The 25,840-nt window shown below is 40.9% G+C and overlaps 1 protein-coding gene across 1 annotated transcript in view; it reads right to left on the minus strand.

Moving 5' to 3' along the window:
- The window catches only part of grm4 (glutamate receptor, metabotropic 4), a 129,712-nt gene that overhangs the window by 61,845 nt on the left and 42,027 nt on the right, over window positions 1-25,840 (minus strand). The window contains exon 2 of the mRNA XM_053635952.1: window positions 3,042-3,258. Coding sequence (XP_053491927.1) covers window positions 3,042-3,258 — 217 coding nt within the window. The remainder of the gene's footprint in view (window positions 1-3,041; window positions 3,259-25,840) is intronic.

Consider the following 25,840-nt stretch of genomic DNA (forward strand, 5'->3'; position numbering starts at 1 on the left):
TCCCTACCATGTGATAAAATGCATCCTACCATTTGTTCTACTAAAATGCAATTTAACTCAATGTGAGAAAGAGGTAGTAAAATGTATGATTCTCATAGAAAATTTCAGGGTAATATTACACAGTATGATATCGCTATTGCTCTGTGCCCCTGAAGGGTTATGGAGATTGTTCTCATTCAAAACCTAGTGAAATATATTTGGATAATATTCATTCTCTGGGAATCATAATGTGAACTATATTTGAATTGTGTATTGGCTTAAAGAAAATAAATGGCACCTTTGGGATATGAGCTTGTCTGTTTTGGCTTTGCACATTGCTGTTTTCCAAGGCTATAAGAAGTAAAATACATTTGCTGCAAAAGAGTATCTTATTACTTCAGCTCTCCATAAATTGCAGTTTAATTTCATGGTGTTTAAATATTTCCTGGCTTCCAAATTGATTTGTCTTTCTTATTGTTGAAGGTAATTTGATACTTTCAAATCAAATCTGCCACCAGTGTGCACATTTAGTAGCACAAAGGCTTGAAACCGTTATTTTACTAAACAACTGCATCACTGTGTTCATTGTTTGTGTATGGGTACTGTCTCTACACGAAGCAAACTAACAAATGTACTAAGAAATGGCTTCATTGTGATGGTAGACAGGGTTGCCGTAACGGGGGAAGATTAGGACAAAGGGCCCTGGTCAGACACGGGGCCCACTATACTTTCCTGTATGATTTTGGTATTTAAATGGCCTCTTTGCACAATAATCTATTAAGAAGCAGGCTATAATGAATACCCTCAGACTGTGTCAAGTGCATGTGTGTGTCCCCTTAAGACGTTCGCGGATTATTCAGAAATGCAGCACTTCACAGTTGTGAGTCGTCACATGCATCAGGTAGATGGCAAGAGATAGCGCAGACAAAATCTGTATAAAGAAAAACATGAAAAAGAGTAGAGAGCAAGACGGGGAAGACAGCTAGTCACCCACTTTAAAAAAAAAAAAATAAGGTGATTTATGTTCCTTATTTTGTGCTATGATTCAGAAGGTAGCCCGTATGAAGCTGTTTTAGTTAACATAAAATAGAAATTTTATGTTTAACCTTTTTATTCTTACCCACAATTTCCAAGACTGTATGTTTTACACGCAATCAAGCAATGGAGCATTGAGCTTCAAAAAGAATGGAAAAGCACCAAGCGATAATAAAACTAGTCCAGTGTTTTATATATTCAGGCTTTCCAAAACCTTGCAACAGCTTTCTTTGAGGAATCAATCGAAATTCAATGTAATCATATAAATCTGCTTAAATTGTCCCGAGTGAGTTTAAGAGTGAAGTCTTGTAATGATGTCCGAATTGTGATTGAATCGTTTTTTTAATCGGTTCATTTCAATAAATTGGAGAATCTTGTTGATAAAACCAGTTTGCAAGATTCATTCACGAATAGAACCGATTTGATTCTCAAGTTCAACTCACTGATTCAATGATCCTGTCACTGTTGTAGCATTTCTTTCTGGAACTGCTGGTGTCTGAAACTTATTATTCACTTAATTAATAATAATAATAATAATAATAATAATAATAATGTTCATTGTTCTTGGTGCTTGGGGAATATTGTGTATGAGAGAGAGAGTACAATGGTGATAATTACTAGTGCTGTATATATAGTTATTTGTATATAGTTATAATTGCATAATTTCAATTAATTTAATAGACAGTTCAAATTTATTGAATATGCAATAATTGTTATTACACATGGCAATAAGAAAAGGCAATCAGGGGGTGGGGGCTTGGAGGCCGGAGTACAAATTAGCCAGGGGGCCCAGAAACCCCAGCGGCGCTCCTGATGGTAGAGGTTGAATGGTTGCTCATGGAAACTTCCCTTCACTGAAAATAAATCTTGGAAGATGTCAAAGTAAGCTTTAGAAAAGTGAGTTAAATAAAGTAAAATGAATGCACAAATAATAATCCTGTATATGCAGCAATTTAATGTTTAAATATATTAGCTATTTATTAGTGCAGAGCAAGAGATCACATGGGAAGTCCAGCTCAGCTTCATTAGGTTCAAGTTTACTTGCTTATTCTGCACAGCCGCATCTTTTAACCTTGGTAATTAATTAATGAGTTGAATCAGGTGTGATTCAGGAGGGAAATCACTGACCCATGCTTGACTGTTTGAGTCGAATTTTAGATCTTCACTTACTTAAATTACCCTCTTTGCCAGGTTGTAGTGTTGCACTTATCTCTAGTAGTGTTTATTACAAAGCAAGAACCTATGCACTCTGCACCATTTGATATGAGGAAATGGGGGAATACCTACAGTGGGCTTTATCAAGAGGTGGGTCCTGTTATTCTAGTCTCAGAGCTCTGTGACAAGAGATAAAGCCAAGCATTTCCTTTGACAACTGGCAGAAAACATCTTCCAAGTTGTCAATCAAGCTGAATGTGTAGTTGTGCTGAGAAATTCCTATGACTTTAGAGGCTTGGAAGGTTGCAACATAGCAGCAAATAAATAACATCACACAGAAACCCTCAGAGTCAGTGTTCCAGGGATTTTGTCCATTTCCTTATAAGCAATTTACTGTAAAACCTTTACATCCTGTCTGTAAACAAAGTTAAATAGTAGTGGAACAATATTGAATGGGTGGGCTAAAAATTCTACTAACTATCAGTAACTTGCAGCTACTATTATGAAACCATTTTGGTTGAGCCTTATAGTGCAGTGTTTAATCATAGACATTATAGAAACTATTACAAATACAGTAATAGACATACTGTAATTTGTACTTCGATTGGTAGGTTTGCTTCTAGTTTCTCCTCTGTAATTCAGCCCCACCCTCTAAATCATACCATTCTGTGTATTTTTACTTAGAACCATTTGTGGTGTTATTGCTCTTAGTTGCACAATAGTAAAGGGGGAAAAAAATCAATTAATGCCATTGGTTGACAGTGCCAAAAATTGAGCCTTATTTATGCCAGCCAGCCCTGGTAAGAATAATTTCCAACAGCAGGACAAAGAACAATACACAATACACAATAGTTCAATAGGCCGACACTTACCATCCTCACGGGACTTCTGGATGAAGGCGTCCACCCCACTTTCACCATAATTTCCCTCGGATGCTACAGTAGAAACGTAGTTCCACCCCATGTGTCGTACAATGTCCACCATTGCCTGGGCCTGGTAGGTGTCTGGAGGAACCACTCGAGAGAAGAAATCATACCGGGTGTTGTCACTCAGCTCTGGTGCTGTGGAAGCATAGCTCACTTGAGGGATCTGTTGAGGATGAGAGCAGAGATTCACAACCTCATGTCACTCTTTTTCCACAAACCCCACCAAGTCCCAGCATAACTCTGACAGCCTTCAAGGCACCTCAATAAGACAAATAGCCACAGAGATCTCTTTTACAATGCCTGCTCTCATAAAGTCTCTGTAAGGCAGTGGTCACCAACCCTGTTCCTGGAGATCTACTTTCCTGAAGACAGTGGCTGCATCAGAAATCGCATACTGTGACAGTACTACTGCATTCAATTCAGTACCTACTGCTTGACCACTGATACAGTATGTACTGATCAGTATAAGTGGTAAGCATGAATCCGTACATACTACGCAGCGCAGATTCTGACAGCTCTTCCGTGCCAGTCCCATTGCATTATGTAATAGCACAGTATCTACAGGGTCCAGTGGTTCCATGCTGTAGAATCAAAGTGGAAGGAGTAGGCCATACAGGTATTTCTCGCCTACTGTTTTATGAATAGTGAGAATTCAGACATACTATTCCTTTGGCAAACAGTACTGATTTTCACCTACTGTGTAGTAGGGTAGTAGGGATATTCAAATGCAGCCTTTAGCTCCAACCATTATCGTGCCCACATGGCCATCTAATCATTGCCTTAAGAATTTCTTGATCAAATAAAACAGGTGTGTTAGATTTTAGTTGGAGACGAAACCTGCAGGAAGGTAGATCTCAAGGAAGAGGGTTGGAGACCACTGCTGTAAGGTAAAGAAGACCTAAAGCATATGTGATAGTTACTGACATGTTAGTCAGTAGAACGGCTTTATTTCTCTTATAAAATGTTACACCTTTCTTGAGACTAATAGAACTTCACCAAGCATTTTAATTTGGGAGGAGGTGTTTAGCATATTTATCACCTCCCATCCTTAAAATCCACTTGCAGGAAAGAAAAGGTTGCACTTGCTTGTCATGACTAACACCACAGTGTTTGAGCAGCAGATTCAAAATGGAAACATGATTTCACACTACTCTGACGTCATTATTGTCACCACAATGTGTCAACAGAAGTGCTATGCACAACATACGTGTATCTGCACAGCTACAGACAGAGGATCTGTTTCAATATGCATTGGCCAATTGTGTCAGGTTCAATATATTTTTGCATTACTCACCAAAAAGAAAACCAACTCTAAGGACATTGAATGTGACAACTGCAGATGGACAAGTGGAACAAATATACCTTGACCATGTCTCTATAGCTCTATGGTAATTTCTGTGAAATTGTTTTGAGTCCTTTTTCCTCTTTCAAATGAATTGGTATTTTCTCGTTTATCATATTTCGGTTAAATAAAACAACAGCAAATCTGCACATTATATTATCATTTACATTTATTTCATTCACATTCACCTTCATGCCTTAAGCCATACCTGCCTCCATGGGCATAAACACGCATTCTTTGGGGGGGTCGTTTCCCCACCAATGTTGAGGAAATACCAATCTGTCCCCCCAATATACAGTAGAAAATATTTTCTATATGTCCCCCTTTAATGAACAGATCTGTCTTTTCTTCATCTATTCTATTTATTTATGTCTATTCTTTTTTAATATATTTCGTTTTTTAAGGAAAATAGGTGTGTGCCCCCCTCCAATTGTACACTTGGTTGCGCCCATACTCAACGCAAGTTTGTTGATATATTTTAGCAGCTCAGTCTGTAAGAAATGGAGACAGCAGCCAAGTGTAGAAAAGTGCAGCAGAAAATACGAGCTTTTTTTTCAGACAGTAAGTAACTAGATACCTAAATAGTAGGTAACCTTAGCTTAGTATAGAAGGCATCATACCATGGCTTGGTTTGTTCTTAAGAACGTCAATTAACTTTTGATATTTGCACACCCACGAAGTAGGCTAGGCTAACGTCAGTTCCAGTTTTTGACCATTAACATTACATTCACTTGCATATCCTCCCACCGAGTTCGTTGTGAACCCTCACGTTGTGATAGACTGTTAAAAATGCGAGTGAAAGTGAGGAAAGTTACACAGCATTTCGTTCCTTTACACTACATTTGGGCTAAGAACAACTAAGTGATTTTACAAATATAAGGCTCAACATAATGCTGAGATGTTCTAGTTTGGCAACAAGAGATATGGAACTAACGTCTGAGTTGTGGCCATATTGTAGTTATCCATTCAGAACTAGTTATGGCAGTTTGTCTTTAGAATTAAGAAAAGAAAACTCCAGTACCCTTTACATAGCTAACGTTTCAGGTTATCACTATATATTGTTGTACACTTTGTACACTTATTACATAGCAAGCTAAACAGCATGATGACATTAACATCATAAATGACACCAGTTACACAAACAGAATATTCAGTTTATCAAATTAAAATGATCATCTAAGTCAGTAATTGCTCTTCTATTTGCTACTCCTGGAAAATGCATAATTCTATTTGGCAGGTGCGATTTCTTGCATTTTCGCACCATCTAGTGGGTCTTGTTGAAATAGAAAAATATTTGAGTAAATTAACCATTTCTTATGTTGATAGCGTTTTCACTACTTTGTAAGAGGTGAATCGGAAGTAGCCTGCTTGCATGTGTCTGTAAAGATTCTACATGTTTGTATCACACTCTTAGAAAATTTCCTAAAATGTTTTTCCCTTTGAATGCCTTTGCTTGGAAGCATCCGTGGGGAAATTGCATTTACAACATATATAGTGATGAATTTAGTTTCATAGGTAGCCATCCTTTCTGAGTTGGTTTAAAAGTTGTGATTGCATGTTTAAATGTTAGCGTGTGTAGTTTGCCTGCACACATTTTAGCTCACCTCTACTTGGTATGGTAGGTTTCATGGTAGGTTATGGAGCAGAGAATACATCTTCCCACAGGATGTCCACAGCAGCCCACAATTTCCCCATGCTGTGGAAGCTTCTATTACTCAGAAATCACGTGAATTCAAACGGTAACTGTAATCCTAAAACTACGTTCTAAATATGCGCATTTTCAGTATCAAACTTTGGATGTTGGATGTTGGGGGTTGGGGGTGGGGGGGGGTGGGGCTTGGACCCTCCAATGTCCATACCATGGTTACGCCCTTGCCTGCCTCTTACAATGAAGAGGACAGCACTGAATCTATTACTTGTAAATGCCTGACCATTACTTTCTTCTACTTTTTCACTGACTTGATTTTTATTTTATTTTATTTTATTTTATATTTAGCCATGTAGTATAATATATAGTAAAGGTCATCAGATTGTGCCCTGCAGTTCATATGCAGACCCAGTAAATCTCAGGTGAGTGAAATAAGTACTTGAAAAAATACTGTAGCAGAACAAATAAACATAGAGGGAAAAAAAATCTATGTTATTAACTGTTTCTAGTTATCTAACCATAAACCAGTTTGGCTTCTGTAGCAAATCCTCTTCCACAGTTTAGCACATGCATTTATGTAAATCTTTTAGCAAATGGTAGCAAAAACAGATTTTAAATACAAATGGACAGTAAAGTATGCATTTATTCTCCTCACATCAACCTCAAAACAGATTTTTCATCTGTTCAGAGTCCATGGCGTTAGCAAAAAATGGTAATGTGAAGCACTAGTGTAAAACAAAACACTTTTTGAAGTGTTTTATTTATAGCCATAAATTAATCATCAATGGTTAAACATTAAAGGTAACTCTTCTTACCTTTCAGTTATAGCTGCTTATTTGGAGATTTATACGCAAATAGTAATAAAAAACTTTTTTTTGTAAGTATTGTAATAGCATTAATGCTTAACAGTAGGTTCATTACAGTCATGCAGAAGCAGTCAGTAGAGCTCTTACATTTGCTGAACTGTATGTGATACTGTAAGTACAATATCCCTCACTTATGTATGCTTTCTAACTGCGTGTTATAGTGAGCTCATAGTTCACAGCTGGAGCTGGTGGCTGCTTGCAGGCATGGAGAGGCTTGTGGATAAACTAATTTGAAACAAATATGCCTCTTCCATATCTAACAGTGTTTCTCGACTGTTATCAGCTGTTGTTTACTCTGATAGGAGATGCAATTTTCACATCTGTTACTGTCAAGCTAAGTGGAGCAGCAAATGGCTGAGCTGCAAGAATAGGATGACAAAAAACACTGTGTAATTATTGAAGAAAACAGATTGGTCCTGTGCTAGGAACAGGCATTAGAGTGGTGAACGGAGTTGTAGAGAAAGGTTCAAATGCAATTGCATGAACAAGGGGCCAATTTACATTTAATATTAATAAATTACTGGCTAAAATGGTTTAGTGAGAAGCCTACTGCCATATTTAGAACCATAAATGCATTCAGTGCACCTCCATAGCTTTAAGGGGAAAGAAACAGTACTAACTCCTGTGTAAGAGGGTTTTAGCTTGGAAGTATTCGCATATCCTGACCTATTTGTACTAGGATTGGGAAATTTGATGGAGGCTACAAAGCACCTCTGTAGGCCACTTTGGATAAGGGAGATTTCCAGATACTGTAAATGTAGAAAATGTTTGCTTGTAGGACAGATGCTGTCAAATTTAAACTGTTGGGAGTCAAGTTTTACGTAAATTAAAGTAAATAACCCTTAATATTGGGTTACATATCCCTTGCTTGCAATAACTGCATCAAGTTGTTCTTTTGTGTTGCTTTTCCAGGCTTGTACTGCTGCCTCAATTGATGTTTGTTTTGGGGTGGTTTCTCCCTTCATTGTCCTCTTCAGGAGGCATATGCCTAACTGGGTTAAAATCTGGTGATTGACTTGGCCAGTCAAAAAACTTCCCCCGAAGAAGTCCTTTATTGAGTTGGCAGTGTGTTTTGGATCATTGTCTTGCTGCATGATGAAGTTACCCCCAATTAGATTGTATGCATTTCTCCGTAAATTGAAAGACAGAATGTTCCTGAAGACTTATGAATTCATTCTGCTGCTACCATCATGAGTTGCATCATCAATAAATATTAGTGAGCCTGTTCCAGAAGCAGTCATGCAAGCTCAAGCCATGACACTACCTCCACCATTCTTGACTGATGAGCTTCTATGTTTTGGATCATGAAAAGATCCTTCATTTCTCCACACTTTGGCCTTTCCATCACTTTTGTAGAGGTTAATCTTGGTTGCAGAATTTTGTGGCTCATATCTGTATTTCTTTGTGAATTCCAATCCAGCTTTCCGATTCTTACTGCTGATGAGTGCTTTGCATTTTGTGGTATGGCCTCTATATTTCTGCCCTTGAAGTTTTCTTCAAATGGTGGATTGTAATAACTTCACCTTTGTCCTGTGAAGGTTGTCCCTGTACTTAATGAACTCACAGTTTTTGTAGAGATACATAAACAAGATTTATTTTGTACATTTTTGACACAAAAGGTAAGCTTCAAAAAAGGGCTTCAGGAGGGGACCAGGGCAAAACAACATATTAATTCAAATTAACAACAAATCTCTAACGTCACTCCCTTTCTAACCAAAAATAGGAGAAAACAGAAATATGAACAAAAATGGCATCCACCTCCCTACAGCTTCCATCAAAAATAAATACAATTTAGCTCTCTAGTTTTGTTACTTAAACATAGAAAATAAACAGGCTGGTACTAGCTACTTTAGGGAACAACAACTTGTACTGTAGCAGAGGCAACAACTACATAACCTCCAAAGGCAACAATAGCACACTTGCTAAACTCGAAAACAAAGCCTCAACAGCATGGAGACAAAAGGCCTGTTTGAAACTGAGTTTCTTCTCCAGCTTTATCCACTGACTCTACTTCCAGCAGGAAATCAGACCAGCCAGAAGTTGATGGCATGCACAGTCAGCTGGTGTTCATTAAGCTCAGTAATGGAGAGAGGGAGAGAGAGAGAGAGAGAGAGAGAGAGAAACTACAACAAAAAACATTACTACAGTACTCAGCACATATACAATCATCAGTAACATGTATTACTGCAGATATATAATAAATTAATAAGAGGAATTACACCCTGGGATCTAACACATGGTACACTGGGCAGCAAGAAACATCTATCACTCACATGTTCCAATATTTTTAATCACTTGAAAAAAATGGGTGGCTCCAAACAAAAGGTGCCATGTTCTAAGCTGTTTAACACATCTAGATGTAAATATGAGGAAAGCTGAAATTGTGGTCTATCATATTCAATTCTGAAACTCTGATCTATCTTATTATCATATTCATTTTTTGATCTCAAACCCAAATATCTTCAATGTATAGTGAAAACATAGTATTGGCCTTTGAATTATAGAATTGGGACTGTATACACACAGCCCCATACACAAGCTGTCATACAGTGTGTGGTCTGACAGCATTTCTACCATTTTGTGCAGTTTGTGCTACAGTAGCTCTTCTATGGAAACGGACCAGACGGTCTAGCCTTTGCTCCCCATGCTTGGGCGACCATGACCCTGGTGCCGTGTTCACCGGTTGTACTAACTTGGACCACTTTTGGTAGGTACTAACTACTGCATACCGGAAACACCCCACAAGACCTGCCATGTTGGAGATGCTCTGACCCAGTTGTCCAGCCATCACAATTTGGCCCTTGTCAAAGTCACTCAGATCCTTACACTTCAATCCTTACACACATCAACTGACTTTTGAGAACTGACTGTTCACTTACTGCCTAATATTTCCCACCCCTTGACAGGTGCAACTGTAACGAGATAATCAATGTTATTCACTTCACCTGTCAGTGGTTTTAATGTTATGGCCAATCGGTGTGTGTCCATCCGTCCGTCCATCCGTCCGTCTGTCCATCCATCCATCCATCCATCCATCTAGTGCTGTGAAAAAGTTTATGCTTTCTTCTGATTTCTTCTATTTTTGTGTAGATCTCATAATAAATAGTTTTAGATCTAACGGCCTGAATTCTTTGAGGCATGGACTTCACTAATAAAAACAATATTCTCCATTAAGCTGGCTCGAACTTTCTCGAACAACGGGTTCAGCTTTGCAGGATGGAGCCTTGTCATGGACAAGTCAATGGGATTGAGATCCAGACTGCTTGCTGGCCATGTCATTGCGTTGATATGCCTTTACTGAAGAACAGCTTTAAAACTCTTTGCTCTGTGGCAAGATGCATTATCATCCTGAAAAATGACTTCATCATTACCAAACCTATGTTCTATCGATGGAATGAGAAAAGTGTCCAAAGTTTCCCTGGTCGTTTACCTGACATGCAACCCCATATCATAAATGAGTGGGGAAATTTGATTGTTTTCTTCTGGCAGTCATCTTCATATGTTTAATTAGAATGGCACCAGACAAAAGTCCCAGGCATATTACTCTGAGTTTTCTATTCTGACATCTTCCTTGCTCTACCAATATATTTTCCTTTTATAACCGTCCCATTTTGTTTATACTTGCACCAAATTTTAGACACTGCTTACTGAGAACAACCAACATCTTTTGCCACATTCCGTGTTGTATTTCCTTCGAGAAGGAGTTTTATAATCCTTTCCATTGTTTCAAATGACAACTCTGTTATTGGGGCCATGTTTCCTTTCAAAAGGTCCAAGGTTAAGGTCTGTAAGCACTGTTAAGGTCTGTAAGCATTCTCTTTAACTACAAACTAATATGCATTTTTAGACTTGTGCTGGTATTTATTTTAGGAATGTCAATTGCTGTACAAGGTGATTCCAAAAAATTTTCCTCAACACTGAGTGATTCCATAAATTTTCCTCTACTTGATCTGGAAAAAGTATATATATTCCATTAATTACAGTTATTTCATTTAACTTGTTTGAGGTATGTTTCACAAAACCAGAATGTTCAGCTATTAGATAAAAATTGTTTTGTGTCATATCTGTACATTATCATTTTTGCCAGGGGTTGTAGAGGAACATTCATAAAATTAAATTCTTCAAATAAAGTAAGGCTTGCTGGAAAAAATGTTTAGCGAAACAGACAATGACTACAGTGGCAAACAGCCTATTGCAGAATGTGAACATTTTTTGCTGTTATTAGCTGCCTGAGGAGTATAATACAAAATGAAGCATGTGGGGTCAAAACAAACTACTCTGACGTTCATTAAAAGGTGTGTTGTGCCCTGTTATTGTATTATAATCAGACCCTGGCTCCATATAGCACTAAATGATAGATGTACCTCTTCTCTCAGACAAAAATTTTGCCCCACCACTTTTGGAGTAGTGGTTCCACCCCTGCCAAGCCAGTAAGAATAAGGTTTCACAGTGTGCATTAGCTATCTCAGTGATATTTGTATAATTTATCCTTGACCTTTGAAGATTTATCAGTCCATACTGTTGGGAAATGGTGTCTAGTCATGCTTATTTTATTTAGTATCTTGGGAGAAACTGTCATCAGGCAGCATCCTTATAAGGTTTCCATCTCTCCTACAACAGCCACATAACAGAAACTAAACACCTGGTCTGGTGAATTAAATTAGTATCTGACTCATATTCCAGGCTTGGCTCTTCCTGCATAGGCAAACAGGACTTTTATAGAATAATATAAAATCTAGTTTCACCAATCTTCTAATACATGAAGACTAGCACCTTATTCTGTGCTGGATGTGTGGTATCAGAAGTAATATGTAGGGGTTACATAGGGCAGGAGAGGAAGATAAGTCATTGTCAGTTCATTATCTCCTCTGAGCAGCATGCTTTCTGTCAGAGGCTGAGGAGCAGGAGTGCAGCTTATCCAGTGTCAGAGTCAAAGAGGAGTTCGGATATAATCACCACAGTGGACTCCAGCCAAGCAAGTAGGCTAAACAAAATCAGCTCTGGCTATTGATTTATTAGTAACACTTGTGTGTAAGACAGCCACCAATCATTACTTGACAGAGACTGTGCTTGATTATTTTGCCCAGTCCATATTATCAATTTTCCTAGTTTACAAAAGCCTTATTTAAGGCCTACTTAATATAGATCCCCACCCTCTGTTAACTTTTATCCATTAAAAAAAATAGGGTAATAATAATAATAATAATAATAAAGTAGTTGCCAGGCAGCAGAAACAGCAACAGTTGCAGGAAAAAAATGTTTTTACTTAAAGGACTGGTGAACACAAAAAAAAATCAACCCAAAACACTAAACATAATCAAGGTGGAGAGACAGGCATGAGGTCAGGCGATGACCTAACGGGGTATTAGAGATCAACACATAATCAGAATCAAGGCAAACAGTCAAGAATCAAAATATCATGAACAGCCATTCGAAATAAAGACTTGGTATAACAGTTGTGAAAACAGCTGAGCGCCTATTTCACAGTGTGAGTGTGTGTGTGTGTTTGGAGTGTGCTTATATAGATGAGGTGGTGATTGGGTCCAGGTGTGTATGATCTGTAATCTGGTGACTGTGAACATGACATTGAACATGGGCTGCGTCCAAAATTGCGTACTGTGACAGTACGTAATGCACTCGAACCAGTACCTACTGCACGGCTGTTGAAACACTACGTACTAATCAGTATGTATGTGTAGTATGACTATAATCCTGGACTGCCATGTTGGCATTGTCATGTGACCTTCGATGTCATCATAAACACAAAAGATTTTAAAGGAACCACCAGATTAAAGCAACCGCACTACCACAAAATGCACATCAGGAAAGTTAACTGAATTAGTCATTTAATGTGGGCAGTGTTAACAGGCTGAGGTAAATTCATTGCCATTAGCTTGTCTGGCTAAGGCATGATGGAGATCACAAAAAAGGCTGGTTTCAAACGCTGTGTTTTCGTTTTTACACCTTCAACAAGTTAACAATTTATTTGGGTATTGTTAAACAAGACCTGTTTAACCAAGGTTTAATACTTAAAAAGAGCCGATGCCGTCACGAATGTGACAGAAACGGATGCACTTGCAGATTCAAAGATTAATAAGAGATCAAACCAAACACAAAAGACACTAAGCATACGTGAACAAGGAAAATAAACATAAGCCAATTCTTAAGACACAGGGGAGCATAACGTGACAATCTCAGACAAACAAAGCCCGACACCGAGTGCTGCACAAACCGTGACTTAAATACACACAGGTTCTCGTTAACCGGGATGAGAGTCAAGTGCAAGTGACCATGATGCAGAGGTGCAGTGGCTGCTGGAAATTGAAGTCCGTAGTTCCTTCCGGTGATTCATAAAAGACGTGCTGTCTTACGCAATCCGCACAAGTCCCGTTGCATTATGGGATTTTTGACTAATGTCGTGTCCATTGGTTGAATACTGTAAAATTTCGCTGGAAGCAGTACGACATCCGGGTATTTCTCGCCTACTGTTTCTCGTTTACTGAGAATTCGGACCTACTACCCCTCTAGCGTACTGCTTTTTGCCAACTGTGTATTAGGGTAGTATGTAATTTCGGACGCAGCCATGATTGTGGGTGTTGTAATCCAAGGAGTCCATGTTTGAAGCTTGTGGTGCATTCTGGGATGGAGTTTGACACTGATTCTGGCATAGACATGACAGTAATAACTGTGCATTCTAGTCCTCCTGGGAAGTATGTATTTACAAATTTATGTGATTACGAGGTCATAATTACGAAATGAGGTGCGTTCAGGTCACAATGGTCGGTGCAAGATGTTGTACCTTCTCTTAATTAACAACAAAAAAAGCTTTTTTAACTCTACTTCTAGAAAATGAAGGACAAAAATGTGTATCGGGTGTGCTGTGCTTTTTACAAAAATGTTTTTAATCAATTTATGAAGCCACTGTAAACGTTATCATTACATATTATATCGTAATTGTACAATACTTTGTGCAGGCAGTTAGCTTGTTTTATTGTAAATTCAAAAAAACCTACCAGTTCTGGTATTTCACATGTTCCAGCTCAAGCACACCTGGTGCAATTAATGAAGCCCTTGATTAGTTGCATCAGATATGCTTGAGACAACACCTGTTTTGCATATTTGTGCTGTTGTGAGGGATTCTATTCAGGGGGTTGAATCATTTTGAGGCTGGAGAAGTCATTATAAGTTGCATTTTTCAGTTGAATTTGGGGAAACACTTGAAGCATTCATTGTGTTGAAGTATTTCAATTGCTTTTGTTTGATTTGTTCTCTGCAAACAGCTGAAAGTCGGCACATTTTTTACAATAAACCTGATTTGCAATGAGGGTTGAATAATTTTGATTGCAACTATGTATTATTTCATGATATTAAAGAATCTGTTGGCTCTACTTCTATATTCCATGAGGATTCCATTAAAGCAAGACATAAAACAGAATTTGCAGCCTCACCTTTTCTCTCTGGCTTTCAGTGCTGCATAGATGTAAGAAACCTATATGCAGCAAAAGACTGATGTGTCTACAGCAACAACTTTCAATTACTTTGAATAGAAGAAAGTTTACACAATATGTGTGTTTTCATTTTGTGAGGGACTGTATGCAGGAGTAAGTAGGAGGGGTGAGTTTACAGCTTATTAGTGATTAATAGCATTTAGCTTCTCTTGAATTCAAGCCCAGTTTCATATGTAAATGGATTTGTAGTTACAGTGGTGCTTGAAAATTTGTGAACCATTTAGAGTTTTATATATATCTGCATAAATATGACGTAAAACTTTATCAGATGTTCACACAAGTCCTAAACATAGATGAAGAGAACCCAATTAAAAAATGAGACGAATATTGTACTTGGTCATTTATTTATTGAGGAAAATGATCCAATATTACATATTACATATTTATGCAGAAATGTAGAAAATTCTAAAGGATTCGCAACAAGGGCATTAGCTGAACTGTTAATCATCCAGGGCTGAGCCTAGATTCTTCTCCATCAAAAAAACCTTATTTAAACATACTTCTAAGGTCTACCTACTTCTACTTCTAATAGACTGTTTGTATACATTTGAACTAATTGCTTAAAAAATGTGAAAATAGTACAAAAAGTTGGATCTATCATAAAACTTGCCTCAGGTGTTATCACTGTTTGCATGACTACTAGATGATAAAATATAAAACTTTTTGGCTATCTAACACAAGACTAGGTTAGTTTGGTGTCACTAGCCAAGGGGAGGCACAACTAAGCTAACTAAGCTTGTATGGGTTTAGCTGCAACAGTGCTATGCAGAGTGTGTTAGCTGTCCTTATGCTCTGCTCATATCATGTTCACATAACTTATACACATTCACGATCTCATATAGACATTTACACACCTTGTTTTCCTGCTCAGCACGACAGGATGTTACTGTTTCAGTTTAAACCCATATACTGATAAAAAAAAATCGCCGTATATCCATTTTTCCTCACACTGACTGTGAGCTAACGTTTGGCAGAATTGAGAGCTGTCAGCCAATAAGAAAGAAATATTTCCATGTATTTTCCTGTAAACCCTGTCTGACTGGTCTCACCTCCGTTCACTGTAGATATAAAATTACAACACCATGGTCTTCTTTAACTGACGTTTTGTTACATAGCGTAACGATACCTCTTGGAGACAAGCACGGACAGGCAGGTTAGCGTATGTAGAATCGACAGAAGAGGAAACACGGAAGACAGACGAAGATCAGGCAATCAGGCAAACAATCCAAACAAGGCAGGGCAGGGAATCGTAAACGATAAACAGGCAGATATATCCGAAAACCAGGAAAATCCAGAATGTAGACAAAGGCTTGGTCAAATGACTGAGTTACGATAACTGAGCGTTTACTTCGCGAAATGCTGACATTAACGAGGCCTTTCATAACTTAGGGTGAAGCACAGGTGTTCGCACTCAGTACTCCGGCAAACTCGAGCGCGGGCATGGCTGGGAAGTGTAGTTCTCGTCTGCCATGTTTGTAGGCGGCGCTGCATCCTGAGCACTGCAGCCGCGAGTTCGACGTGACGTAACAGAGAGCCCCCCCCCAAAGAGTTCACTCCGGGAGCCGAATCCCTACGAGGCCTCCTTCTCCTCCGGGGTCCCGGTCTATCTGGGTGAGCAGCATGGAAGTCTCTTCGCAAGTTTGCGTCCAGAATGTCCTGGGATGGGATCCAGCACTGCTCCTCTGGGCCATATACCTCCCAGTCCACCAGATACTCGAGTCTTCCTCTCCTACATCTGGAGTCCAGGATTTTGCGGACATGGTAGGATGGGCGGCCTTCAATCTCTAGCGGTTCCGGTGGTGAGTCATCCGGCACCGCCGTGGCCAAGGGATCCGGTATCACTGGCTTGAGGAGAGAGACATGAAATGACAGGGTGATGCAGTTGTGCTAGGGCAGGTCCAGGCGGTAATTTGCTTCAGGATCCGGAAGGGGCCCTGTCCCCGGGTTGATAGTTGGGGTGATTCCTCCGGTGTCAGTCCGCCTTCTGTTTGGCGGTTCAGGAGGCCTGCACCAACTGTTGATGGGCATGTTCCCAGACCTGTTCACTCCGGTGGAACCACTCATCTACCGCTGGTGAGTCAGTGGGGGAGGCGTTCCAGGGGAACAATGGCGGCTGGTAGCCCAAAACACACTGAAAGGGCGTGAGCTGGGTGACGGAATGTCGTAGAGAGTTTTGTGCATTTTCCACCCACGGGAGGAAGTGGCCCCAGTCCTCCGGATTGGTGGCACAAAAGGTTCGGAGGAATCATATGACTTCTTGATTGGCCCGTTCTGCCTGTCCGTTGGCCTGGGGTGGTAACGAGACGTGAGATTAACGGTGACCCCTATCTTCTCCATGAAACTGGCCCAGACGCGAAACGTGAATTTCGGACCCCTGTCACTCACAATCTCCTCCGGGATGCCAAAGTATCTAAACACGTGTTGGAGAAGTAGTTCGGCTGTAGCAAAGGCAGATGGGATGGCCGGTAGTGGAATTAGGCGCAGGGATTTCGAAAACCGATCGACGACCACCAGTATCACAGTGTTACCTTGTGACTCCGGCAGGTCCATTATGAAGTCTAGAGCCAGGTGGGACCACGGGCGTACAGGTGTGGGTAGAGGTACCAATTTTCTGGCTAGTAGAGCACGCGGCACTTTAGACTGAGTGCAGGTGGAGCATGAGGATACAACACGCTGTACCTCCCTAGGCATGTGGAACCACCAAAAGTGATGAGTTCCAGATGGTACCATTTCGGTACGAATTGTTTACCGGGAGGACATGCTGTGGGGATTCGTAAAGCGAATCGGTGAAGCGAGCTAAGGCTTGATCTAGGGTCCACTCTATGGCAATGGCAACAATACAGGAGGGGGGCAAGATATAATCTTGGTTCACCCGACTTTCAGGGGAGTGGATTCGAGACAGAGCATCGGCCTTCGTGTTCTTTGCTCCTGGCCTATATGACAGAGTAAACTGGAACCTGGAGAAGAACAGGGACCAGCGAGCTTGGCGGGGCGTGAGCTGTTTGGCGGTCCTCAAGTACTCTAGATTTTTATGGTCTGTATAGATTATGAATGGGTGGACAGTACCTTCCAGCCAGTGTCTCCACTCCTCTGGGGCCAATTTAACTGCCAGGAGTTCTCGGTTCCCCACGTCATAATTGCATTCAGCGGGCAACAACTTTCGAGAGAAGAATGCTACGGGGTGCAACTTGGGTTCGTCTCTGAATCTCTGAGACAGAATGGCCCCCACTCCTGCCTCAGAAGCATCAACCTCCATGAAAAACGGTCTGGAGGGATCCGGGTGTCTGAGGACGGGGGCCGTGGTGAAGACCTGCTTAAGCTTATCCAGAGCCTCCTGGGCGTTTGGGGTCAAAGGAGCCGCCTGGGATTACCAGGCAGGAGGGATGTCAGGGGTTGTGATATTTTACTAAAGTCTCGGATGAATCGCTGATAAAAGTTCGTGAAACCAAGGAAACGTTGCAACTCCTTGATGGTTCGGGGCGTGGGCCACTCCACCACCGCTTGAACCTTGCGTTGGTCCATGGCAACTCCTTTCGGACTAATGACATTCCCTAGGAATGAGATTGTGTGTTGGTGGAACTCATACTTCTCAGCCTTTACATAAAGCTGATATTGCAGTAGGCGGCACAATACTTGCCAGACATGACTGATGTGCTGTTCCAGGGATGTCGAATATATTAGGATATCGTCAATGTAGGTGATGACGCACCTCCCCAGCATGTCCCTCAGGACATCATTGATTAAGTTCTGGAACACTAAGGGGGCGTTAGCAAGCCCATACGGCATGACTAAGTACTCGTAGTGCCCGGTGGTGGTACTAAAGGCCGTCTTCCACTTGTCCCCCTCCCTGATGCGGATCAGGTTGTACATGCTACGTATGTCTAGCTTTGTGAAAATGGTCACGGACCTTAGCTGTTCTAGGGCTGCGGGAACTAGTGGCAGAGGATACCGGTACTTCACTGTCACCTGATTGAGGCCCCAATAATCAATACATTAAAGGCCCCCTCCTTACTTTTTTTACGAAGAAGAACCCAGTTGACGCGAGGGACGTGGAGGGTCGAATGTACCCCTGTTGGAGAGCCTCCTGAATGTACTCCTCCATGGCCCGATGTTCAGCTTGGGAGAGCAGGTACACTCGACCCCGAGGTGGACTGGCTCCGGGTAGCAGGTCTATGGCGCAGTCGTATGGTCTGTATGGTGGTAAACCACTTGCTTTTTCTTTGCTGGACACCTCGCAGAGGTCACAATATTCTGGAGGGACCGTGACAGGAACATGAGACATAGGACTCTCCACTGTCGTGGTGGTCACAGGGACCGTGGGGCCACTCAGGCAGTGGTGCAGAATGTACGGGGACCATTGGGTAATTTGTTTGTCTGTCCAAGATACCTGAGGATTGTGATGCTCTAGCCAAGGTAGGCCGAGAACGATGGGATGCCTGGTAGAGACTGTGATGTACAGGACAATGGTTTCATGGTGAAGAGCACTGACTTGTAGGTTTATTGGCTGTGTGCAATGTGAAATAACCCCCCTCCTATTGGGGACCTGTCAATGAACTGGACCTCTTGAGGTTGGAGCAGGGGGCGTATGTGGAGGCCGAGATTCTGCGCTGTCCTCTCATCTGTGAAGTTCTCGGCTGCTCCTGAGTCGATGAGCGCTGAAAGTACAACAGACTGGCCTGAATGCTCTACTACCACAGGTAACGCAAAGATATGAGAAGTATGTAACTGGATTGGGCTCACCCTGTGGTGACGAGTCTGGCTGTCCATGCCCCCTTCGGCCGATCGTGGATTCTTATGGGGGCACTGGCGAATGACGTGGGTGCCCTCGCTGCAATAGAAGCACCGTGCCTCACGCCGCCGCCTCTCCCTCACCTCCTCGCGGATCCGGGTACGACCGAGCTGCATGGGTTCTGCTGGTGGAGCTGGCTCTGGTGGAAGGGGACTCCACAGCACGAGACAGTTCGTACGGTGTAGACGGTCCAACCATATTGCCAGGTCGATGAGGTCTTCAAGGGTAAGCTGTTCGCCCCGGCATGCCAACTCTTGAACTAATTCTGGGTTTAGCCCCTGACGGAACGCGGTCTTCAGTGCTGGCTCATTCCACCCGCTCCTTGCAGCGATGGTGTGGAACTCCAGAGCATATTCTATCGCATCACGTGAGCCTTGCGTGATCTCCAGGAGTTCCTGACCTGTCTCCCAGCTGTCAGGGGAATGATAGAAAGCACGCTGGAATTGTGAGAGGAGATCTGCTAAAGAGGGTCTGATACCGCCTCCTCGATGGAGCGCGGGCATGGCTGGGAAGTGTAGTTCTCGTCCGCCATGTTTGTAGTGGCACTGCATTCTGAGCACTGCAGCCGCGAGTTCGCCGCGACATAACACATAGTGACAAACCACTGTAAGTGAAGAATTATTTGGGGCTAAAGAAAAAATCTCTAAACTTTATAAATATTTATATATTTCTTGTTTTCTTATGACGTAATTGTATCATAAGAAAATGTCGAGCCTGGTGAATGGGACTTTATCTCCGTATAGTGGAGTGAGGGGTGTTCCCTTCTCAAGTGTCAGATACTAATGTGGAACTTGCCAGTCACTGACAGACATAGAGTTATTTCAGCTTGAGTGACACTGTCCAAAGAACAAATCTGTTCATCCATGATGCTGTGGGATTGTGTGTATGTGTGTGTGTGTGTGTAAAAGGTATACTTATGAAAAAGATGTGCACTGATACTGTTCACCTGGAGTTCTTCCTCATTAGTAATAGTTTGTAGTGAGTTATTTCCAGTAGTAAAGGTTCATCAAGATTAAAAAAACAATTATCAGCTTATGTAGCTGTTAGGATTTTAAACTCAAAAAGCACTGCATTAAAGTCTATGTATGTGGGCATGTAAAATTGACGGTAAAAATTTGCTTAACACCAAATGGTATTTCATTGTTACTTCTGAAGGTAGACAGTATTTTAACAGCAGAATTGGTTTAGGTTTACAAATTGTTATAGTAAAAACTAGAGATGCACCGATGTATCCGACGATAATCGGTATCGGCCGATAAAGGCAATTTTTCCTGATAGTTTAAAAACATCCAGTGATCAGGGCCGATTATATCCTGCCAATCAAAAGAGGGCGGGAAAACACATTGAAATCGAAAACCCATTTACAGTTTTTACCATTCCTATTTAAGTGTATTTCACTGCGAATTACATGAACATTTTTTTTCACAATGTATAAAACTCTAACCAAAGTTGTTTTATAATCTCCTTAACATAAATTGTTATTGTGTAAGTCTAGGTTTAACCCATCTAGAACATCAACATATACAGAAATCTACCACTAGGAACAGGTGTATAATAAAGCTCTAAAGCACTTACATGAGGATCATGGTAAACTCAGTAAGAATGCTACATTACTGCCTCCCATGTTGCTTCTTCAGACATTTAATAGAAAAAGGCCTCAATTATGGATGCTTGTGAGGAACATTAATTATTCAAAGTAGCCTCTGTGGCGTAGACCTCTCAATGGTGATGGTGGGTGAAATATTGGCAAGGGAAAATACCACCTGCTTAATTATGGTGATTATCTCATGGGGCCTGCTCACCTCCCCTCCAAGATCCATCCTTATTTGTCTATTTCACTGCTAATCGTTCTGCTGCAGATGGGAAATTTATGGTCAGATTTTTGCTACTTGTTGGCTTAATCTTTGCAGGTCTATCTGATCCCTTTCAAAAGGAATTCAACATTGTGGGAGTGCCTTCGCGCGAGTATCTTAAGTCTGTGTAAAATCATGCCAATTTATAGGCTGGCATTTTGCGCGTTGCATGACTATAAATGGCTCCTGTAAACCTCGTCATCAGCTTCCTTGTCTTTGTCTGTTGTCTGTGTGAACAAACATCGCAAAAACTCTTCACTTCTCTATTTTCCTGCTTTTATATATATATATATATATATATATATATATATATATATTATATATATAAACTTGCTCCTTTTATGTCTCAGTTGTTGAATGTTTTTATGTTAATACAAATATTTACACACGTTAAGCAGTTAAAGGCAGTTGAGATGCGCCGATGTATCGGTATTGGCCGATAAAGGCAATTTTTCACTCTATCGCCATCGGCCGATAGATTAAAAACATCCGCTGATCAGGGCAGATCTGATGTTCAACGATAAAGTAGAAATGCTTTCGTTTGTAGTGAGTGAATGTGAGACTAACAGGAGGTTTTTTAAAATTCAGACAATTAATTCTGCTAATATGAATTAATAACATTAAATAATTTAAGAAATCTTATTTTAATCTTCAGAATTTAGTTAATGTGTTAATGTTAATTTGAGTAATGTGTTTTCTGTTTATGAGACCAGTAACTGTGAAATAAACTGTTGAAATTGAGAGAATAAAGTTAATATTTGCATTTCTTTCAGAATTGTGGAATTAATTATTATTAATTTAAAATAAGGCATAAAAGGCAGAACTATCGTATCGACTGAGAAATTTAGTATTGGTGCATCTCTAATATATATATGTTAATCTCTAATATACACATTATGTGTATATATATATATATATATATATATATATATATATATATATATATATATATATATATATATATATATATATATATACACTGCACCAGATATGTAAGTTCTTGCTGTGAGATGTTACCCCACTCTTCCACCAAGACATTTGCAAGTTCTCCATAATGTTTGGGGGGACACATGGTTACATGTACATGTAGGGCAGCATAGCATATAGGAAGGTCTTGGCTAATCCAGGGGCAAAGTCAAGGCAGGAAGGGCCAACAGAGAGAGCTTGTAGATCTCCTACTCACTTGAGAAATGTCAGGGCCAGCAGAAGAGCTACCTTTACCTTTACTCTGAGGCTGACTCCAAGGGTTCAAATGGGGCACCTGACAGACCATCCAGGACTACAGAAAGGTCCCAAGAAAGTATGCGTGGTCTGCAGATGGGCCTCAGCCGCCTGACACCGCGCATAAACCTTGATGTTAGAGGATGTTGCCCCACAAAGGCTCCATCAATAGGGGTGTGGCTGGACAAATGGCAGCCACATAGACCCAAATTGTAGAAGGAGCCAACCCTGCTGAGAAACGTCCCTGTAAGAACTCCATGACTATAGCTATTGCACAGTTTACTGGGTCTGACCTTCCTCACACAATAAGATATCAGTTTAGCAGATACAATGTTCTCATGGACGGTGCTCTAGCATTCAACATGGTCTCTACAACCTCAGTTGAGAGACCTCAGTCTCTCAGTTGAGTCTAGCAGGGACACTTTCTCCGAGAACCTGGCCAATTGGTGCTACTAGCAGCAGAAATGGACGGTCTTAGTGAACTCTCGCTAGAACTTGTGGGAGCAGAGCGATCTGGGGAAAGGAGTACAGACATGACCTCGGTCATGTGTGTTCAATGATGTCCAGCCCCAATGGTGTGAGAGGAGTGAGGGCGAACAACAGCGGGCAGTGTGTTGTCTCCTCTGAGTCGAACACATCTACTTCCACTCGGCCAAACCTCTGCCATACAGACTTCACTTCTTGTGGATGGAGCCTCTAATCCCCGGGCCTAAGCCCCTGCCTCAACAGGATGTCTTCCCCCACATTCTGGTTGCCCAGAATGTTTAGTCACTGACAAAAACTTTCCCTCCGCCCAGAGAAGAATTAGTTGTGCCTGCCTGAACAGGGGTCACGAACATAACCATCCTTGTTGGTTGATATATGAAACCACTGCTGTGTTGTCTGTCACAACTAACACATGATGACCTCTCAACTGAGGAAGAAAGAATTTCAGTGCTAGGAATATGACCCAGTATTTCTAGGTGATTTATATGCCACTCTTAATGAGGGCCGCTCCAGCGAAGATCTGTCTAAGACTGTCATGTATAACAGAGAAGCAACTCTGAACTACAGTTCCCAGCAGCCACTGCACCTCATTGCATCACAGCCACATGGCCACCTGCACCTGAATCACATTCTTGTTAATGAGCACTCGTGTATATAGCGACAGTTTGCACTGCACTCCTTCTCTTAAGTTTGTCTTCCTTTGCTATTGTCTGTGTTGTTGTGTTTAAGGTTTATGTTTAGTCTTTGTCTTAGTGTTTTGCTGCCTATTCATAGTTTTTGTTTTGTGTTTTGTTCTGCTATTAATTAAAAGTAAATCTGCACTTGCATCCATCTCCGCCTTGAAATTGTGACGGAACGTGAGACCTCATCATGGATGCAGTGGATTTTTTCAGAATCCAAGAGGCCCTGTATGAAAAGTAAAAACCGGGAATAACTTGACGTAATGTACTCCATCATGGGGTATAACAAAGGGGAGCCTTCCAACCAGGCTGGAACCATCTCCCACCCTCCCTCCCCCACTGTGGATCTAGTCCAGCCTGCCGTGTTGATGGAGAACATTGTTCAGGCTCCCTGCTCGTCTGAGAAAGCCGCTCAACATCCCTGTTCAGCTGAAGATGCCGCTCAGTCTCCCTGTTCAGCTGAAGACATTGCTCCAAATCCCGGTGTGGCCAAGAGCTCCCTTTTCTTCCTTGTTCCACCTCGGATGTCACTATGCCAGGCTCCGCTGCGGACGTCGCGCTGCCTTCCTGCTCGGCCGAGGACGTCGTCCTGGGATGTGTTTTCTGGCGTTCTGGGAGTAGCGCCTCTTTTTTGTGGGGGGCACTCTGTCATCTATATCAGAGAAGGAACTCTGAACTACAGTTTCCAGCAGCCACATGACCACATGCACCTGAATCACGTTTTTTGATAACGAGCACTCATGTATATAGCCACAGTTTGCACTGCACTCCTTGTCTTCCTTTGCCGTTGTTTATGTTGTGTTTAAGCTCTTTGGTTTATGTTTAGTCTTTGCCTTAGTGTTTTCCTGCCTATTCATAGTTATTGTTTTGTTGTGCTATTAATTAAAAGTAAATCTGTCTCCGCCTTGAAATTGTGAAAAAGACTGTGCCCCAGCCTGAGAGAGATCACTTGTAATCACTTAACCATCAAACTGTCAAATGTCAATATTATTTAATTAAATATATAATTGTAATGGTTTTAAACCAGACTGGTGAGATGGAATCTTGTGAGAAATAAGCAGGTATTTATATTAGACAGCATAAATGAATCTTGAAATATTACTACTTTTTCTTTTGACAGACGAATGGTCTTGCTTTAGAAGTTGAATAAACATGTAAACAAATGAACATGGTGCTCAAGGTTCTGCAAACATAACCTCTTGGTAAAGCAGTTTGCGCATGAGTACGACTGAGAAAACACTGGAAATGTAGTCCATTTGTGTGCTCTTACTTGTGATTGACCAATATGCATTTTTAGTGTCTATGCCAATATTTACAGATTAGTGAAGACAATGGTTGATATAATGTAATTTTCCCCCCCGATACAATAGAACAGTATACTATATGTATACTACACCTGTGTGTGCCGAGCTCGCATGTTCTCCCAGTGCTTCAGGGGTTTCCTATGGGTACTCTGTTGTATAACTTCTTATTTCAATAATGTGAAATGCAAAGTTTCAATAACCCACAAATGACTAATAAGTATGTAATGGTGTCTACAGTGTATATGTCACAGCTGCAGTAAAGAGCACCAGCCAGAGACCCAAAGACTCACCAAGATCAGACTCCTCAAGGCCAACACCCAGAGGAAGAGCAGATCTCTCAAGCTTTACACTAGGAATGGAAGCCCTGAGGCCTGAAATTGACAGCAGCAATTACTAGTGATGAATGATAGACAATAGCGAGTGACACAGTGACTCCAACAATATGCCTCTTGTGAGAGATAATGGAGTGACAGGTTAAGCTAAGGCAAACACTGCATAAATTAAATTAGCATATGATAACCGATATGATGGCACATAATGATGTTTTATCTAAAATTAGATCTATCTGAATATGCTAATTTCTATCTGCATTTCAAAATGAACATGAATAAACTTCAAGCTTTTGTTTAGCTTCAAGCTCAATAAACAGACAGATCTTTTTTCAGCGAAATGCCTTGATGCATTTGATTGTCCAAATGTGCATGATGAGAAGACAGAGAACACATACTGTCTATCAAGAGTTGGGAGACACCTTTGTTTTTATAAAAATATATTTTCCAAGTAATGTTTGGTGCAAGAGATATTTCAAGATGAAGAAAGTAGTGCTGTTTTTAATGGAATGGCCTGCCCCATCACCTGACCTTGCTGATTTGTTAACTGGATGGAAAGGATTGAGAAAGGTGTTTAAGCAGCTTTGCTCATCTTCGGGAAGTCCTGCAGGATACATTACAGAGCATCTCTGAGGAACGGCTGGAATATCTGACTGTTTATATCATAGATCGTATAATAAGATGGGCAATGTGACCGTGGCTGAAAAGTGAAGCTATAA

The sequence above is a fragment of the Ictalurus furcatus genome, chromosome 11, assembly GCF_023375685.1.
Source record: "Ictalurus furcatus strain D&B chromosome 11, Billie_1.0, whole genome shotgun sequence".
NCBI classification, from domain to species: Eukaryota; Metazoa; Chordata; class Actinopteri; order Siluriformes; family Ictaluridae; genus Ictalurus; species Ictalurus furcatus.